The sequence below is a fragment of the Leptodactylus fuscus genome, chromosome 7 (genome assembly GCF_031893055.1).
Source record: "Leptodactylus fuscus isolate aLepFus1 chromosome 7, aLepFus1.hap2, whole genome shotgun sequence".
Classification (NCBI taxonomy): domain Eukaryota; kingdom Metazoa; phylum Chordata; class Amphibia; order Anura; family Leptodactylidae; genus Leptodactylus; species Leptodactylus fuscus.
Window position 1 is genome coordinate 111,519,244 of NC_134271.1, and position 21,716 is coordinate 111,540,959.

General features: G+C 42.9%; 1 protein-coding gene across 1 annotated transcript in view; it reads right to left on the reverse strand.

Moving 5' to 3' along the window:
* The window catches only part of EHD4 (EH domain containing 4), a 47,401-nt gene that overhangs the window by 24,947 nt on the left and 738 nt on the right, over positions 1 to 21,716 (reverse strand). Inside the window, exons 2-3 of the mRNA XM_075282828.1 lie at positions 15,198 to 15,374; positions 1,484 to 1,581 (exon numbers count right to left, since the gene is read on the reverse strand). Coding sequence (XP_075138929.1) covers positions 1,484 to 1,581; positions 15,198 to 15,374 — 275 coding nt within the window. The remainder of the gene's footprint in view (positions 1 to 1,483; positions 1,582 to 15,197; positions 15,375 to 21,716) is intronic.

Genomic DNA, 21,716 nt, shown 5'->3' on the forward strand with positions numbered 1-21,716 from the left:
CTGGCTAGTGGATGTGTAGGCGCAATGTGACGACGTCACGCCTACAACTTTGTTAGTGAAGCTGCAGGGGGCCGTTGGAAGGGTGAGTATAAGTGTTTTTTTTTGTGTTAAACATTGAGGTGGAACATAATGAAGGGGGCCCATGAAACTGGGAGCAGATGAAGGGGGGGGGGGAATGGCATGAAACTGGGGGCTGAGATGGGGCACATGAATCTGGGGGCAGAGATGGTGGTGGGGGGGCATAATTTACAGGTGACTTTAGGAAGATTTTACTGTGTAGGGCCACATGAAAAATGAATGAGAATGGGCAGAGTCAACATAAAAGTGGGTGAAGCTAAAATTTGCTGCCAAAGTTGGGAAGTGCTGCTCTATACTTGAGTGCTTAGAAGCAACTATCTCAACTAAAAAGTATTTGAAAAGAAGAAAAAGATGGCAGCAATGGATTGACCCCTTTCATCTTAGGCACCAGATATATAATGATAAGCAGAATAGCCTAATCCAATAAGGTACAATTTATATCTTCTGCATCTGCTATCCTTAAGAAGTAATTCAGGGTAGTGATTTTTTTTTTTTTTTTTTCTCTTTCCATGGTCTTTTGCTATTGCACTTCAGCCCCACTCACTGAAGCTAAGCATACAGGGAGTTTCCAGTTGCTTCATGTAGTAAGACAATATGAAACCCAAAAGATCTTCCTTCCTCTCCAGTACATCATTATTATTTATATAAGAAACCTTAAACTGAGGATCCGCACTGTAGTTACTTCAGCAAATATAAATAATAACCTAAATAACAGTGTTGGCCTAATGTAATGTTTGCACTCAGTCTGAGGATAGTCACATGTATGATAAATTTTATGACAAAATTGTACCACAAAATGCAAATTTCAGGCCGATTTGGCCGTAGCATAAAATTAGCAAAATCTGAGTCCGGCCTTGTATAGTAGGTCCGACCTTCTCATTGCGTTCAAGTCAAGTCCCCTACCAAGTTATATCCAAGACTATATAGTCAAACATTATACAGAAGGTACAATCTTTTGTTGATGACACATTAATCGGTGTAGTGGTATACATAGACAAACACCTGAAATATGAGTAAATCAATTGGATATTTCTAGTATATTCACAGCAGATTTGATCATTTATGTAAGTTTAGCCCTAGTAACCCATCTGACTGAGATAGACTGGTATTACATGGACACAAAAGAGGGATATCATCACATTTGAGTGGAGTATATGTCATATTAAAACCAAAAAAAAGAACAAAAAGGCAAATGAGGGTATTTTTCTCAACAGAATAGAGAATATAATTAACAATGAATTTACAATAATCCTACCAAACAGTGGGGTTGTTACATGAAGTTACTGAAAAGAGGGTCAACTGACAATCTCAATGTACTCATTCATGACAGTGACTTCCAAATGATAACAAGTCAGATTGTGAGACCACAGCTGTGCCAACCTCTATATACATGGATATAACCAACCTCTACTAATCCGCTGCTTCTCTCCAGACAGGATGCCAGGGGAGTCTATGATGCTGATGCTCTTCAGAACTTGGTTGGGCAGTTGTGAGCACATAAACCTAAAACAACACAAAGAACAGAGAGAATTTTCAATATATATAGCTGACAAAAGATGTACAGTATATACATTGCTACATTTTCAATAAATGCTGTTAGGAATATCCTATACCGTAGGTATGATGCCTTTTTTTCCCCACCAACTCTTGTATCAAGTAGTCTAAATTATTAAACACCACCAAGGAGGATTTGGAATAAACATCTATTAAATTACATGAAATCATCTTATGCTGACAAATTTAGTGGAAATTTCGCTGACTGTGGTTGGGTGGGGTCATGAGAAATTTCAAGAGGTAAAGTTGGCTATTCCGTTTTGGGTTTGTTTTTTTTGTTTTTTTTTTTGGGGGGGGGGGGGTGTTAGAAACTTTTACTGTATTAAAAGTCATTTCACTGACACTATAATATTAATGGTCTACTTAGTAACGGGCAACAACTTGGGATCGACAGGTCTATCCTTTGGGACTTCCGTCTTTTAGCACATCCACACTATTCCATCAATGTTATATTCCCAGAGAACAGCCTTAATGACAGACTTGTCAATATTTTGTGGTTGGCTTCAGATAGGCCATGCCTTTTTTGGTGTGACATACCACATCTGTGCGCGTCCCACACTTTTTGTATCATAGGCAAGCCAATGTGTCGACCATGCCCCTTTTCCTGGACATCCCCAGCACATAATATGCCCATGTTACTTATAAAATGACAGTCTGGCAGATCTGCTCACTCTTCTGGGACTCCAGGAGGTCACCATTCTTCTTTGGAGCCCCCTGGCTGATCCGGGAGAATGAAGAGTATGCCAAGTAGTATTTAGGATATTATCTACTGTTATTATGTTACTATTTATTAACCATCATCAATAGGTCAGCAGTAGAGATGAGCGAACACTGTTACACTCAGCTCTGCTGCATCGCTGTGTGTGCTGAGCTCTGCTGCTTCTCCGTGTAGCAGAGCTGTGTCAGCACTGCTACATCTGAGATCGGACCACAATGGAAACTGCTGTGGACCGATCTTAGACTCCGCCTCCTCCGGCAGAACCAGCGTTGATTGGCTGAATGCTGTACTCTGTATGGCATTCGGCCAATCAACGCTGGTCAATGCATTCTTATGGGAAAAAGTCAGCTCCCGCATATCGCAAGCTGACAGGGATCCCGACATAATACAGTGACTTGGGCTTGTTAGATGCACCCAGACATGCTTCCCCTGCTGTCCCAGTTGCATTCCAGGGTGTTGGCAACATTTCCTGGGGTGTCATAGTGGACTTGGTGACTCTCCTGAGTCGAATGGTGGGATCCCCTGAAACAAAGCATTTTTCCCCATAGACTATAATGGGGTTCGATATTCGTTCGAATGGTCGAATATTGAGCGGCTAATCAAAACAAATATTGAATATTTTACTGTTCGCTCATCTCTAGTCAGCAGCAAAAATGGCTGAACGGATTTGAATGAAATTTAGCACATAGATAGTTTGTAACCTGGATTAACACACAGGCTACTTTTTATCCCAGTAAATTACATAGTATCACAACTGTTATGAACTTATGTTCACATACTATATTACACTGCTCCTGCAACAGCTTATCTCAAGTTCTGATAAAGCCAGATCTGTTATCCGTCTATGTAAACACACAGCTAACCCTCAGTCCATTCTGTACATGCATTTGCATATTATCTGATCTGCTCCAGGCAACATGCTGACACACTGGATGGGAAAGCACGTTTCAGTCCAAATTGGCAGTTTCTCAATTTTCACATGCCGGGAAAAAGAAAAATCGAATTTGTCGAAAAAGTCAAACACAACAAGAGCTATTAAGGTAGCCAGAAGTCACAGAGTTCTCCTCAAGCGGAGCAGAGGGGGATCATTGACGCCAACAACACACTCATTATATGGCGTCCCAGCGAGCTGCTGAGATGCCGGACCAATCACAGACACGGAGCGAGGAACAAGTTCAGCGCCAGGCCAGCTTGAGAGATGCTGAAATGACGCAGCAGGCGGATCATCAATGCCAACAACACGCTAATTATATGGCATCCCACCGAACTGCTTGAGATGCTGGAACAATCAAAGGCATGGCGCGAGGAACAAGTTCAGGAGCAGGACAGTTAAAAAGATGCCGAAACGCCAGAGCAGGCAAATTATTGACAGCAGCAATTTGCTGAATATACCGTATTTTGCGGACTATAAGGCGCACCGAACTATAAGGCGCAGCGCTGTCCGGTGCGCCTTATATGTGATGGAAAGCAGCGGCACGCCGATTTTGCCAGCTGCCGCTTAACCCCCCGCGTGCCAGCCGCTTCTATTCATTTCAATGGCACGCTTCCATTGAAATGAATGGAAGCGCTCGGCACGCGAGGAGTTAAGGGGATTCTACCATTAAAAAGTTCTGTCCTCTTGACCACGTCGGAATAGCCTTAAAGGCTATTCGTCTCCTACCTTTACCAGCGCCGCCTTCTTCCTGAGCTGCGTCCGCACCTTCTGTGTTGTCTTCTTTGGGCCTCATGGATGACACATGCGCAGTCGGCTCTAACAGGCTCTAGCAGCCAGAGCCGACTGCGCATGCGTCATCCATGAGGCCCATAGAAGACAACACAGAAGGGGCGGACGCAGCTCGGGAAGAAGGCGGCGGCTGGCTATGGTAACTGGTAGGAGACTAATAGCCTTTAAGGCTATTCCGACGTGGTCTGAGGAAAGAACTTATTTTAATGGTAGAATCGTTTGAAGCGGCAGGCAGACTTTGCCGGCGGCTGTCGCTTCCATACATTGCAATGGGAGCGCACTATTCAAATATTCAATTGTAACAATTGAAGTTAGAGATGAACGAATACTATTTGAATAGCGCGCTCCCATTGTAATGTATGGAAGCGGCAGGCAGACTTTGCCAGCGGCCGCCGCTTAACTCCTCGTGTGCCGTCGCTTCCATATATAAGGCGCACTGGACTATAAGGCGCACTTACGATTTCTGAGGAAATCGTAGGACTTTATGTGCGCCTTATAGTCCGGAAAATACGGTACGCAGATAATTGACGCCAGCAACACGCAGACGAAGTCGCAGGCAGAGGCTAGTTTAAACTCTCATCCCCCACCTTGTGCCTCTTTAGCTGAGTTCACACAGAGTTTTTTGGTCAGTAATTTGGTTAGCAATCCGCCTCAAAATCAGCCTCCAAAAAAAGCCTCCCAAACTCCGTGTGAACTCAGCCTTTCAGGTTCACATAATAAGGAGGCTGTACTATGGACATGCACTGGAGTGAGTATGCAGGTATCCAGACATATTTGAGGCCCAAAAAATTGCCCGTCCTGCTAGACCAAATCAGAGAACCTACACAACCATTTACACATGTATCACTTATAAGCTACAATGATATAAGTCATTATCTTTGGCTAAACATAAACACATATGATACCACTATGGAATGAACTATGGGCATCTGCACAAGGCACTGCCCTGCGTAAGCCATTTTGTAACCTGAACCACACATAATGGCACCAGCTCAGTTGGCTTGTTTGCCCAGGACCAATTAGATTGTACAGCCTACAAGTGAATATAACAGGGCAGGTCTGGATTTTGCTTTATAAGGATGAGTTGTCATGATTCAGCTGCAATTACAGCATCTCCTCATAAAGGGTCATTTTCTGAAATGAGCATTAGAGTCATTTTGGCAGAGGCTATTGTCACGCACTCCTGAACCACATCTATTTTTAGATCCTAATGACCTGATCTTGTTACAGTATAATTGTGTAATATAGATTTCTTCTCCATCCATGTGCTACCAGTTATTGATGAAAGCACCGAAAGGACAGTACAGCCAACCCGCAGATAAGAGTTTTAATGGAAAGGTTGAACGTCTTCTACATCAGAGGTCTCTTGTCTGTTACTTTTCGGCATGCAGTAATTATGACTGCCAGTTTATGATGGGAGTTGTAGTTTTGAAACAGCTGGAAAAATATAAGTTATAAATTATAAAAAAAAAAAAAAAAAAAAAAAAAAAAAAACACCAGGTATGCATATATATTTCTAAATACAGACTCATCTTAAATGGCCACTAACTTTTCATAGATCATGTGATTCTGAACCAAAAGGTAAGGCACTTTAATTCAAAATGTGGCCGCTTTCAACCTTAAAAAAAAAACAAAAAAAAAAAAACTCTGACGTTCCTTCCACTAGGTGTCTCCCAACTAATTTGCAGTTCTCACCATTTTGCTAGCCAAGATCGGTCCATAGATACATTAGATAAACAAGACTGGATCACAGTGAGTGTAAGGGGGTGGTTTTGTTCGGATTTCACACAATGAATGGAGAGGGGAGGGGCCAATTTTAATCACAAACAAACTGTTGCTCCACGCAAAGGACTGAATATTCAGCAAATTTCAAAGTTTAATAGGTAAGAAAAGTCTTCAATGTACTTGTATCTACTTCAGACTGATTGTTTGATTAGAGATGGGATATTATTCACAGACAGCAAGCAGCATTCCTGTCTGTGCTTATAGATATTTTTGCCACCTCTTTAGAAGATAGAAGCAGCCAATGAATCATTCAGCCATTGTTTGGTTAGATCAGTTTCTTGGAGAGCTGCTCTGGCTGACAGATCAGTAACTAAACAGCTTTTCAAGAAATTTATAAAAGCGGATATTTTTTTTCCATAACACAAGTCAATACCCGTTTTCTGCAAAATACATGAAGCCATAGAACTGGCAACTGACTGATTTACCATATCTATTGTTTCCTTGCACAACCCAATTCTGAAAATGGTTCCCCTGAATGTGAGGAAGTTACACCCTATAAGTGACTAACATATTACAATCTTAGCCCTAGGAACATGTGTTTTTCTAATATTATTTCTTACACTTAAAGGAATCTATCACTGCACAAAAACGAAGGACAAAAGGGACTAAAGACTGCTCCTTTGTAAGGTCAGCAGAAGGTGAATCCACTAACAAGGCAAGGAATGTGCAAATACTTGTTTCCCTGTGTGATAGTGGAAGAATGTAGCACCCAGCACATGTCCAGCACCATGTCACCATCTATGAGGATTTACAGTAATTCACGTCAAACATCATACTATACTAGGCTCCAGATCAGACAGTGGGCCCTAACGTAGGAGTATGGGGTCCAGCAGAGTCCCATAACAAAACTCACACCTGCTTAACTTCCTCTTATCTTCGCTTCATAAATAAATAAAATAAAAATAAATATAGAAATATATACAATTAAAGGGAGTCTACTTCATCCCCCAAGCATATTCAACTGTTACCACCACATTACAGTAGTACACAACATACCTTTGTTGTGTAGCTCACTTTTGCAGGAAAAATAAACCTTTGCAGTCTTATACAAATGAGACAGTTGGTGCACTGGGGACGGGTCTTCAGTCCTTGAAGCACTATTGCTGTATCGGCAGAAAGGGTGAAGTCATAGCAGTGGGAGGATCAACTCTCACTGCATGGTGTGGCGCAAGGCAGGAGATGGTAGGGGTCCAAGTGGCAAGACTTGTGCTCCAGGAAGCTTAAAGCCCGCCCCCAGTGCACCGTCTGATTTGCATAAGACTTCAAAGTTGATTTTCTTGAAATTATGAAGAGTGACATACATAATAAAGATATACAGTTCATCACTGTAATGTGCTCTGTTATGTTGTGGTGGAAGTTGAATATGCTTGGGGAAGGTGGTAGACTCCTAAAAGATCCAGTAAGGCAGGTCCTGATAGCCTTGACCTCTATAGTATTTTTGTTTTGCAGATTATGCTGCAATTTTTAGAGCCAAAGCCAGGTGTGGATTGAGCAGAACGCATAAGTAAAAGTCCTTACTTTATATTCCCCATTCCTTTTGACGCCACTCATGTTTCTGGCTCAAAATATATAATAAAAATAAATACTTTCTACATGTCGCCTCCTCCTCAAGGGGATTGTCTGGTCTTAAGGAAAGGTTATCAATCTCAGATTGTTGGAGATCTGACATCCAGACACTGCACTGGCATCTGGTTGAAACATATACAGAGGGAGAGCCAGAAGCAGAATGGGGGAAGCAGAACGGCAGTATTCCAGCATAGCTGCTCAAAAACACTGTGGCAAAGATACAAAGTTACATGTACAAAATAAAGAACACCACCAAATAAATAAGTGTTATTTAAGAAGGCTTGTGAGCATTTGCTAACAGGAAGTTGAGCACTCAGGCTACTCTGTCTACCAATAACTATTTGGCCACCCAGTAAAGTTCGGCAGAGGTGGAGTTATGGTCTGGGGTGTATCTCTTGGTATGGACTGAGACCCTTGGTCCCAGTGCATGGTAAACTCCATGCCGACGCCTATTGTACTATTTTAGATAACAGTGTGCTTCCTACATTATGGCGGTTCTATGGGTTGGACCAATGTTACATTCATGATAACAACGCCAGCTGTCACGTAGTGAGGTCTACCATGGCTTGGTACAGTGACAATCAGGTTAACCAACTGGACTGGCCTGCCCACAGCCCAGACTTGAACCCTATCGAGCACCTCTGGGACGAGTTGGATCACTGAACTAAGGCATGCAGCAGTCGACCAAAACAGGTGAAAGAACTCACCTGTCTTCTCCAAGCCAAATGGAGTAAATAACCACTAGCCATCATACAAGGACTTGTGGAAAGCCCCAGAGGGTCGAAGCTGTAATTACCACTCGGGCCACAGGTGTCCAAATACTTATTGGTAGACAGTGTATGTTCACATCTGCGCTGGAGTTTCCATTGAAGACTCAGTTGCACTGTCCGCCTGAAAATCGTTGGAGGAAAAAGTCCTCTGCCAGTTTAAATTTTAAAAATAAGGGACACCCTTATACTCAAAGGGGTCACACAATTCTGTGTGTAACCACTTTTTTTTTTTGCAATCCTCCATTCCGTTGCTCTGGTCCTCAGGCAACACTAGCATGAACCTAGCTTCAATGACAACTAGTAGCTGCAAAAGCATACAACATTTTAAGGTTCAAAAAGATCCCAGTGATTTATATACAATATTGAACAGAAGGAAACGTTGCCTTTGGCCATAGTGACGATTGATATTGCACTTGAGAAAGGGCTCCAATGCCCGGAATGCGTCGTGCTGAATAAAGTTGTCTTCTATATCCATTCATTTGGGTGAGCGCTTGTTTTATTACCTGTCCCCTGCAAGGCTGGTCCATTTCCTTTATACACAATATTGTCTCTCTACTTTGTTCCATAGGAAGCTTTTAGAAAATCTAGGGAACCCATTATTTGGATATCTGTGTCAGGCTCTACTACAACCCTTTGGTAGGTATAAACAGTTGATAACAATAGACATATACAGTGACTAGGGCTAATCACACTGCCAGCACAGATACTAAGGTGTAGAGACGCTCTATATAGTTACTGAGCACACAGAGTGTCATTGTAATGACGTTTGTCACACTCAAGAAATCACCTGACATGTAGAGAAACCACTAAAATGGTTGCCAATCCCCACTGCATGACTCATCTCCAGCACGACTGTAACTTGAACTTCATCACGTGCATAGACACAAATACTACGCAGGTATGAGGTAATGCATACCTTAGTTTTGCAAGTGTATGTAGGTTACACAGCATGACAATATAAGGTATGGCTCAGAGCAATCTACTGGAGCATGAATATCCTTATTTAGGATCTTTGATCCAGACCTTCCAAGTAATCCAGCCATTTACCTACAGCATCAAAGTGAGACAACACCTCAAAAAAGTCTGGGAAAGACGAACTGCTCATTGGCCATTTCTCCATTTCCAGATTTAGGCTAAGGCCCCATGGGACGTCCCGCAGCAAAAAAGTGTTGGGGCAAAAACCACGGTGGCAATGCATTGCGGTACTTCCCCAGCACTTTAAACAGAAAGTTCGCTGAGTTTTCCTCCACAGACTGTTACAGTCATACCTATGGGGAAACTGCCGGCGTTTCCGCAGGTATGATTGATAGGGTGCGATTTCCAAAACTGCCCGGGAGTCCGCAAAGTGGGCATGGGATTAGCTATAATTTCATCCATTTTGCCCTTACAGTAAAACATCGCAATTTATCCTGCAATGTTTCCACCACGGGAAAATCGCGGAGTTTCCGTCCCATGGGGCCCAGGCCTTCGTTAACTTTTGGTTACACAAGCACCTTACTGACTGTTACCTGACTATTCGCAAAAAAGTGGATATTATAATATAGCAACAGCAAACAAGTTGGTAAAACATGCTTGACAGATATACTTGGTTTCCAACAGTAACTCTTATGCTAGGTTCACACTAGCGTTGGGGTCTCCGCTATATAGCGGTCCTGTGATGCACCAGAACAATGGACGCCACTGGCTATTTTTTTTTTTTTTTTTTTTTTTTCTTCTTATGGTAGAGTTGGAAGGGACCTCAAGGGCCATCGAGTCCAACCCCCTGCAAGTGCAGGTTTTCCTAAATCATCCCAGCTATATGTTTATCCAGATTCCGCTTGAAGATTTCCATTGATGGAGCGCCCACCACCTCCCGTGGCAGCCTATTCCACTCTCTCACTACCCTCACTGTCAGAAAGTTTTTCCTAATGTCTAATCTGTATCTCTTTCCCTTTAGTTTCATCCCATTGCTTCTTGTACTTCCTTGTGCTAATGAGAATAGGGTAGATCCCTCTGCACTGTGACTACCTTTCAGATATTTGTAGACTGCTATTAAATCTCCCCTCAGCCTTCTCTTCTGCAAACTAAACAATCCCAGTTCTTTTAGCTGCTCCTCATAGGACATGGTTTGCAGACCTTCCACCATTTTGGTTGCTCTTCTCTGGACTTGCTCCAATATATCGATGTCTTTCTTGAATTGAGGCGCCCAGAACTGTACACAGTATTCCAGGTGTGGTCTGACCAGGGAAGAGTACAGCGGAATAATGACCTCTCTTGATCTAGATTCAATGCTTGTCTTAATACATCCCAGAATTTTATTAGCCTTTTTTGCAGCAGCACCGCACTGTTGGCTCATGTTGAATTTGTGATCTACTATTATGCCCAAGTCCTTTTCCCCTATGCTATCACTTAGTTCTATTCCTCCCATACTATATATGTTTTTTACATTTCTGTTACCCAGATGTAGAACTTTGCATTTGTCCCTGTTAAATACCATTTTGTTCGCCTCAGCCCATTGTTCCAGTGTGTCTAAGTCCTTTTGAATATACTCTCTCTCCTCTCTAGTGTTGGCTATTCCTCCTATCTTCGTATCATCTGCAAATTTTATGAGTTCCCCAATAATTCCATCGTCCAGATCATTTATAAAGATATTAAAAAGTACTGGGCCCAGAACAGAGCCCTGCGGCACCCCGCTTTTGACTTTCTTCCAGTTGGATGTGTAGCCATTTAGTATTACTCGTTGTGCCCGATCATTAAGCCAGTTGTGAATCCACCTAACTGATTTTTTGTCAAAGCCATACTTAATCATTTTTTCAATAAGAAGGTTATGTGATACTTTATCAAATGCCTTACTGAAGTCAAGATATACTATGTCCACGGCATTCCCTTGGTCCAACCATTCAGTGATTTTGTTGTAGAAGGAAATCAGGTTAGTCTGACAAGATTTATTGGTCCTAAAGCCGTGCTGGCTCTGGTTAATTAATGCCTTCCCATCCAGGTACCGAAGTAAATGTTCCTTGACAATTTGCTCAAAGATTTTTCCTGCTATCGAGGTCAGACTTACCGGCCTGTAATTTCCTGGATCGTCCCTTTTCCCCTTTTTATAGATGGGGACAACATTTGCCCTTTTCCAATCTAAAGGGACCACTCCTGTTTCCCATGACTTACCGAAGATTATAGCAAGGGGTTCTGTTATTTCCTCTGCTATCTCTTTCAGGACTCTAGGGTGTAAATCATCTGGTCCTGGGGACTTGGTTTCCTGTAACTTGGCTAAGTGCTCTCTTACCAGACCTTTGCTTATAGTCAGCTTGGAGTCCTCCTTCCCCTCATCTCCATCACCATTAATGTCGATATTTCCATTAGTTTCTTGGGAGAAGACAGATACAAAATATGAATTTAGTAGCTCCACCTGCTGTTCCACCATGTTAACTGTTTCTCCTTTGTCATTCTTCAGGACTCCAATGGTCTCCTTCACTTTTCTTTTGCTTTTAACATATCCCCAAAATCCTTTTACCTTACTCTTTGCCTCTTTTGCAAGCTTCAATTCGTGTTCAGCCTTAGCTCCTTTGATGCTTGTCTTGCAGAGTCTGCAGACTGCTGTGTACTCTTCCTTAGGTATAGTTCCCATCTTCCACTTTTTGTATGTTTCCTTTTTAGCAGGTTATGTAATTTTTTGGTCATCCATCCTGATATTTTTAGGTGCTTCCCATTTTTCTTCCTTCTAGGTATTGTTCGTTCCTGTGCTTTAATGATTTCCCTACGGAAGATTTCCCACCCTTCATGTGCATTTTTGTGCTTAAGAATTTTGCACCATGGAATTCTGCTAACCCTTGCCTTCAGGCTCTTGAAGTCTGCCCTGCTAAAGTCGAGCCTTGAAGTCTGTGCCTTCTCAGGTCTTCTTCTTCTTGCAACCCCAAACTCAAGTATAGCATGATCGCTGAATCCCAGTGTCCCTGCTACCCGTAGTCCCTTAACCATGTGCTCTTTGTTGGTTAGGACTAGGTCCAAAATGGATGTTCCTCTCGTGTTTTCTTCTACTAGCTGGGCAATGAAGTTGTCTGCTAGAGAGGATAAAAATTTGATGGAGCCTTTACTCTTGGCTGTGTGGGTTTCCCAATGAATGTCAGGGTAATTGAAGTCTCCCATGATCACTATTTCATGTTTCTTTGAGAGCGTGGTCATTTGCTGTGAAAAAATCTCATCCATGTCTTCTGTCTGTCCTGGTGGTCTGTAATAAACGCCTAGTATGATGTCCTTATCATTGTTTATAATGAGGTCAGTCAAAATCCATTCTTTTTAGCTGAAACCAACTAACACAAATGTTGGACTTGCAGAAATTTTTCGTGTTAGTCTAGCCATAGTTGGGGCTCAGTCACGTTCCATATAAATCAAATTGTTATTGGTTGCAGTAAAAGTAGTAACATCAGCCAACTAAAACCTAATGTCTATGACTAGTTCATGCTGCTAAATAGGATAACCTAAGGGTCCATTCACACGGAGGAAAATGGTGGAGAATTTGGCGTGGAATTTCAGCGATGAAAAAAAGCCTCCCAGGAAAAAGGAACCCATTTAAGTCAATGGGAGGCTTTTTTTTTTTTCCTCTTAATGCTGAAATTCCACACCAAATTCCTCACCATTTTCCTATGTGTGAATGGACCCTAAGGCCCCCAGACTCCTGTATTAGCAGCTTATCGCCCCTCCCCAAGAATAGAATCAGGCAGTTGAAAACCAACCACACAAGCCATATCTTCCCCAACCTAATCTGTCATTAGGGTAGTGGCAGGAGGACCTGCTTGTCCAGTTTGTTGGGTTTGGCAGGTATAGACAATGTATATGGCCAGCTTTATGGGTCATTTAGGTTAAGGCTATAGGTTGCATAAATGCAGTTTAAAAAACAATGCAGAAAGAACACTTTGGAAAAAAAAATGCAGCAAAATATATAAAATTCACATGGTCTTTAACACAGTGTGTGGATGAGTTTAAATCTAATTCACTTTGCTGGTGCTGTAACAAAGAAATTTTTTTCTGCTGCGATTCTGCAACATGTGATCTCTCCACAACTACATATTAGTGGTGAAAGTATTTAGCAGTTTTACTTTGTTCCTTTCATTATGTCTCCATGCACATGAACATGTGTTAGGGTCCATTCACATGGAGTAAACGGGTGCTCAGTTTGGCAAAATACACGTGTAAATATAAGACTCCCATTGACTTCAATGACATTTTTTTTTATACGTGTAAAAAAACACATCAAAATACACATGTAAAATGTCATTGAATTCAATGGGAGTCTTATTTTTACACGTGTATTCTTTACACGTGTATTTTGCCAAAATGAGTGTGCGTTTACTCCGTGTGAATGGACCCTCAGTTGTGTTTTTCAAGGCTAGCACTCTGACCATTATAGTATAATGGCCCCATACACACCTATATATCATCACAGGTCCATTTATAGGACCGTGAGCCCAGATATCATTTATGTGCCGTCCATGCACCTGAGACCTGACACAGCTGTGTATTGACTGGTGGACAGATACATTAGTGTTATTAGGGGTAATGTAGATATGGGTTATAGCCAGTTGACAACCCTATAAAGGTAACTAACATACTAATAGTCTATGTAAAAGCCATCCACAAACAGCATAAACGCCTGCACAGATTTAAGGGCATGTGGCAATTTAGCTACTGTTTCGATTTACAGCCTTTTCTAGAAAACAGAACAAACATGCTGACCAGCGAATCACTTTCACAGATAACCAGGGTTTGATAGTTTCCATTCTCCCACAGCTTACACCAACTTTCATTTTTTATATTTCGTATCAGCAAATTCTTATGATCATGTGATTTCCCAAAGGTCAATTTATTTCCTGACGCCTTATCCACATTGCAAGTGACTGACACTTTTGAGAAACATTTTTAACTTTTACAAAAACAACTCCCCTGGGTGCATGAGGTCACCGGGAGAGTTCTGGACACCGCAAGGACCCTAAAAAGAGATAACAGAGGTGGAGTATGAATGTTTTTATTTCTGTCATTTCCTCTGGGCCTGAGCCTCAGAGTATAATATGGCAGCCATTTTAGTTTGCCAAAAACGAATCTTCAGTTTCGGGAAAAAAAAAAAAAATCAAATAAAAAACTATTTGGAATATTTGCATTGAGCCTGGCTTGGTATGAGTTTGTTTGCTCATCTCTATTTAACCCTAACCCAGTCTTGGACATGAGACACGGTGTGAACTGTATTTACCGGCTTGTACCTCTTCGCTATATACGGTCTTGTAATGTAATGAAAAAGCTGAAAGTCACGGGTAGTTTATTACTAATAAATTATATATACAATCTAGTGTGCCTGCGGTTTGTGATAATGATGATTGTACACTATTCCGATTGTAATCTCTTTTAGGGTATGTCCACAAGGAATGAATATGCTGTGGATTTTCTACTGCTGAACTCCTGGTAGAGGAAGTGCAGTGTCTACAAATAGGCCTACAGAGGAACAGTGGTCAAATTATTAAATCCTCAGTAAAATCTGAGGATTCACATATCCACATAAAACTTGTGACCTGGATTATATATATATATATATATACACACACACACATATACACACACACATGCATACATACATACATACACACACATACACACATTTGTGTCACCAGCACATTTACTTCAATGGGAGAGCAGAAGATAGCCGAGTGATTTGCTCTAGCTAAGTCTGGCACTCCCTTTAAAGTGAACTGGAGCACCATCCACCACCAGTCAATCCTAGATTCAGCATGGCTGCAGTCAGCCTGAATGCACAGTAAGGGGGGCAAAGGACCCCCATTCTTGGGATCTGTGGGGGTCTCAGCAGTCAGATCTTCAATGACCAGATATTTAATCTCTATACTATGGATAGAGAATAAATGCATTTCGTGGAATAACCAAATTTCTGAATTCAGATTCTGAATCAATATATATATATATCTTGCACACACATGCATATATGCATCTGCGTATCTTAAATATTATTCATGGACCTCACCTGTTCAGGAAGGCATTTCCAAAGCTGTTTAGTTTTCGGAATGGCTTTTTAGGATCAACAACCAATGCGTTTCCCGGTATACTCCCTTCTTTCTCACCATGCATTACAGCGATAAAGGAGTCAGTGGTGGGCTCTGGTCCTATTCGCATTCCTGGAAAGTCTTGTTCTAGCAGGTATCTAGTAAACAAGGGGAGAACAATAAATTATTAATATGCAGTGATCACAATTCAACAATCCTGATAACAGAACTATTCACAGAGGATAATGGAGGAGCCAGATAAAGAAGTGGTAAGACTTGAATATCCAGGTCCTGTATAGCGAGACTAAATCCACAAATAGAAGACAGGCATTGATACCTGTATTTGCAAGTTAGAAGGGAACATCCACGTCATCCCAGGATCAGGTTCAAGCAAATGACAATCTGAAATGGCTTCACTTGCAAGGTATACATGTAGCTAAAGGTCCAGTAAGCATCATGCACAAATCCTGTTACACAGAATTTTCCGTGGTTAAAAAGCTACAAATGGCTTAGAATGGGTTTAAAAACACTGATAGTCACAGATCACTGCTGCGGACTGTGGTTGGCATAGTAGTCATTTCCTGTGAGTCAAAAGACAAGCCAGGGAACGGGGCAGCATCAGGATTGGTGAGGACCTTGTAATGCTGTTTTTGTTTTTTAACCCATTCTGATCACTTTGTAAATCATTTGTAAAACCCCTTTAACAGCAATATGTAGGAGCAACCCCTTAAACAACTGATCAGTCTGGCTTCAGTCAGCATGGCAAACAATTTTGGTAGTGCAATGTATAAGCGTAATGTCTCATAAGGTTGTCAGAGAGGCTGTCACCAGAACCCATCCTATCACCCATAGACAGGGCTTGATCCAGATGACCCTAATCAGTTCCCCCTGTTGCCATTTTTGTCAATATGCATATGAGCAACAATGTGTTTCCACTTAATTTTTTAGGTACAACAGCAATGCCCTCATTGCGCCAAAGAGCTCACTTGCATGTATACAAAACAATGATATCTCAGCAATGGAGGAACAGATTCCCAAATGGGATGAGGACAGCCTCCCTTCAAAAGTTGTTTTCACCCCTTGCTGGGTTATTAAAATGAATGACCGCAACAGAAGTTTGGCATTCAGGATTCTGCAATGGCTGGATGACAACAACTTTGGCTTTCTGGACTTTAGGAAAGCTGGTAGGCAACACCTAAAGAAGTTGTCGAGATGGTCATAAAAGTGTTACCCAGAAACAGAGAAATGAGACAATTCTAAGTAATGAATGAAGATGGCAACTCCCAAGCTAAAGCTCTACAAAGACTGGCAACTCCCAGTAACCTCTAGACATCAAGAAGTAGGAACCTCAAACACCACAGACGCTGCACATAAAATTGCATATCTTAGCTGTTCTCCTTCCGCCACCAAAAACTTCAGAATCCTGTGAACCAGAATGTCCTGAGCCTGAACTCCGGCTCACAAGATCGCTCTTCCTCCGCTTCATGATAAATACTTGTTCCATTAATCTACACAAGCCCCTCGCCTCTGTCATACACAAACAATGCAGATTCCTGTCTGGAGGAACATGGAAGTTCACAGGCAGAAAAAAAGTCTTGGGAAAGGTGGAGTCATATAACTCAAGGAAAAGGCCATCTTCATGCTTGTGTAAAATTACCCTGGTTAGATAGATATGACTATTAATAGTGCACAAAGTACAAGTACCTTTGGCACCAGCAAGTTTGGATCAAAAGGGCGGAAAACTGTTGAATAATAAAACTAAGGAAACACTTTACCACTAATTCCTTGGAGGAAGTAAGGAAACATGTTGGCTGCATGCATGGCTGAGGAAGGGGTTTTCCACTTCACAAAAGTGGTGCGATGGGAGCCATAACATCTGCTGGTGGTACAGACATCACAAGCTAGCACTACGTTATCTGTATAACCTTATGTATGTATGTCATGATGTTGGTGACAAAGTCATCCACCATGTGACCATTACTTTATGAGGCAATATTTTATTTGGGGGTGAACGTCTAGACCAAGATGGACCCATTTTCTTACATCCCATGTAGACTTTAGTCTATTGACAGATCCGTTAAAATGAACAAAAATAGGCCATTTTATTTTTTGATAATCTGTGAAAAAAAAAAAAACGAACATGTGAATAGCCAAACTGTTATCAATCTTATTTTACGGCCCAACTGGCGCAGGTAATGGGAGATTTATGAAGAGGGCAAGGCCTTACTCCAAATACGCACCTCAATATTATTCCGCTATGCTAGAAAACAGGCGTGGCAGTAATGATGAATTCCCCCAAAATATTCTAAAAATGCCCATCTACTGCTGACTGTTACAAAAATAGCCGTTTTTGATATTCATGGGAATAAGGCCTTAGTCATTACATGGGTGGTACTGTGGTCTCCATTATACTGGAAACTAAAAAGAGGAAGCCACAAAATGGATTTCAGAACCAGAAGGTAAAATTGGCAATGGCTGTGGTCAGCTATTTTGGTTTATTGGGTACTGCTGCAAATCATCGTGAGGCATATTAAATTGACTCTATCATTTGGAAATCGGGTTTTTACATAGTGATATGCCTGAATAGCCTTTAAAAAAAAAGGCTATTCAGGTTCTGCTAGTAGATTTTGAAAAGACTCCCCGTTTTTTTTACATATCGATAAAAATAATATGTAAATGAACTTCTCTGTGTACCTTGGGCCTTCCCCAAGCCATCGTGCACCCCCCCCTGCGTCATACCTTGGTAACACCCCCTCCTTTGCTTGTGCTCCACGATGCCATCCTCCTCCGTTGTTGTAATCGCCTTCATTCTTGTAGCCTCGATCCCTGCGCTTTGAAATCTTGGGCATGCACAGTAACCATCCCTTCTGAGCGCTACTGCATTTGCCCAGGCGCTATTTTCTTGTGCGCTTTCTTCCATTGTCCACAAGAAAATGACAGTGGGCATCTTGGAGCACAAGCAAAGGGTGGGGCGTTATCAAGTTATGACACGGTTGGGGGGGGTGCACGATGGCTTGGGAAATGCCCAGGGTGCACGGAGAGGTTCATTTACATATCGGTTTTACCAATATGTAAAAAAATAAAACGGGAGAGGGGGTGTCTTTTCAAAATCTACTAGCAGCACCTGAATAGCCTTTTTAAAGGCTATTCAGGCATATCACTATGTATAAACATGCTTTCCAAATGAGAGTCCCTTTAAAGGGCTTTTCCACTTTCTGTAAACAAGACTTGGGTATCTCAGCGCAAATAGTATGTACACATGGGCTATGTTCACACCATACAATTTACTAGCTGAAAAATACAGAGCAGATTTCAAGAGAAATCAGACCCTGGGCAAGCTTCTTTCCTCAGGGTGGGTTCACACCTGCGCCTGGTCTCCACTTTCAGGTTTCCATCTTCTGCCCGAGAAACTGGACAGGAGACGCAAACTGGCAGTCACTTTTCAAACCCATTCATTTGAATGGGTTTGCAAAATGTCCGCCTGAGAGCGTCTTCTGGTCTCCGCAGCAAAACCGTTTTTCTTTTCCTAACTGGACACAAAGTCAGACATGTAGGACTTTGTGTCCGGTAAAAAAAAAAAAAAAAACAGTTTCGCCATGGAGACCACAAAACACTCACGGGTGGACACTGACTGCGGGGTTTCCGTCTCCTGTTGGCAGAAGACAGAAACCCACAAAGTGGAGAGCGGGCGCAGGTGTGAACCCTCCCTCAGCAGAATTTTCAGCTAGGTACATGCCAGCAGAATGCACACAAATTTCACTTCTCTTTTTGTATACTTGAGTAGAATAAAAATACACATCACCTGAGTTTTGACACGTTTCACATTGAAACCGATTGGATTGTGTTTGCAAGAGTAATTCATTGTGTATTGCGGTAACACAAGCATTTCATATGCCCAAATACATGCCATAAAATGTTATGTGAGTTTAAGTTTAATAATATGCATAGTGCCCACCTCCTGAAGATACCACACCAGAACACTGGTGTCCCTCCTACCCCATGACGCGCGTATCACATTGAAAGCAATAGGGGAAAAAGCAGCCCATTCATTTCTATGGGGAGCGCACGTATGCAGGCTCCTATAGAAAGCAATGGGATCTGATTTAACACCTCTGATTGGGAACGTGTTACACGTTCAGAATCAGCGAGCATATACTCTGTGTGAAGGGGCCCTAATACACTCTCCTGACGAAGGAATATGGAAACATGGCTGACATTCCGAGGAAGGTGGCACACCATAACATAGGTGCTCCTTAATACCTCATGAAAAACAACACATCATAACATGAGCAGTGGTTTTAACTCTTGGAAAGAAGGGATCAAAATGCAGATATTATTCCTACCTTTTAAGGGTGGATACTGTACAAGTTGTCCTGCTACCTTGCCAACATAACACACCTACTCCATGAAAATACCATACCACAGGTGGTTCTCATTCTCTACATCACAAAGTATAGGCTGTCCTTCTACAAAACAAGGGTGGCACACCATAATCCAGAACCTCCTCCAACCTCCCGAAAATAACAGACCATAAAATAGATTACCATCCTGATGAAGGTGGAACACCAGAGCTCAGGTGCCCATTCTTCCTCATGAAGGTGGCACACCATAACAAAGGTAGCAGTCCTATCTCAAAGTTGGCATAACATAATAGAGGTACCCATTCCTCCTCATGAATGTGGCACAACATAATAAAGGTGCTGCTACTACCTCTTGAAAAGTGGCACATCATAATATATATGTCCATTCCTCCTTATGAAGGTGGCGCCCCATAACACAGGTGGTCCTTCTCCCTCATGAAAGGGGCACACCACAACACAGGTGCCCATTCCTCCTCTTTCAGGGGGCACACCATAACACAGGTGCCCATTCCTCCTCATTCAGGGGGCACACCATAACAGAGGTGCTCATTCCTCCTCATTCAGGGGGGCACACCATAACACAGGTGCCCATTCCTCCTCATTCAGGGGACACACCATAACACAGGTGCTCATTCCTCCTCATTCAGGGGGCACACCATAACACAGGTGCTCATTCCTCCTCATTCAGGGGGCACACCATAACACAGGTGCTCATTCCTCCTCATTCAGGGGGCACACCATAACACAGGTGCTCATTCCTCCTCATTCAGGGGGCACACCATAACACAGGTGCCCATTCCTCCTCATTCAGGGGGCACACCATAACACAGGTGCTCATTCCTCCTCATTCAGGGGGCACACCATAACACAGGTGCTCATTCCTCCTCATTCAGGGGGCACACCATAACACAGGTGCTCATTCCTCCTCATTCAGGGGGCACACCATAACACAGGTGCTCATTCCTCCTCATTCAGGGGGCACACCATAACACAGGTGCTCATTCCTCCTCATTCAGGGGGCACACCATAACACAGGTGCCCATTCCTCCTCATTCAGGGGGCACACCATAACACAGGTGCTCATTCCTCCTCATTCAGGGGGCACACCATAACACAGGTGCTCATTCCTCCTCATTCAGGGGGCACACCATAACACAGGTGCCCATTCCTCCTCATTCAGGGGGGCACACCATAACACGGGTGTCCATTCCTCCTCATTCAGGTGGGCATACCATAACACAGGTGCCCATTCCTCCTCATTCAGGTGGGCATACCATAACACAGGTGCCCATTCCTCCTCATTCAGAGGGCACACCATAACACAGGTGCCCATTCCTCCTCATTCAGGGGACACACCATAACACAGGTGCCCATTCCTCCTCATTCAGGGGGCACACCATAACACAGGTGCCCATTCCTCCTCATTCAGGGGGCACACCATAACACAGGTGCCCATTCCTCCTCATTCAGAGGGCACACCATAACACAGGTGCCCATTCCTCCTCATTCAGGGGGCACACCATAACACAGGTGCTCATTCCTCCTCATTCAGGGGGCACACCATAACACAGGTGCTCATTCCTCCTCATTCAGGGGGCACACCATAACACAGGTGCTCATTCCTCCTCATTCAGGGGGCACACCATAACACAGGTGCTCATTCCTCCTCATTCAGGGGGCACACCATAACACAGGTGCTCATTCCTCCTCATTCAGGGGGCACACCATAACACAGGTGCCCATTCCTCCTCATTCAGGGGGCACACCATAACACAGGTGCTCATTCCTCCTCATTCAGGGGGCACACCATAACACAGGTGCTCATTCCTCCTCATTCAGGGGGCACACCATAACACAGGTGCTCATTCCTCCTCATTCAGGGGGCACACCATAACACAGGTGCTCATTCCTCCTCATTCAGGGGGCACACCATAACACAGGTGCCCATTCCTCCTCATTCAGGGGGCACACCATAACACAGGTGCTCATTCCTCCTCATTCAGGGGGCACACCATAACACAGGTGCTCATTCCTCCTCATTCAGGGGGCACACCATAACACAGGTGCCCATTCCTCCTCATTCAGGGGGGCACACCATAACACGGGTGTCCATTCCTCCTCATTCAGGTGGGCATACCA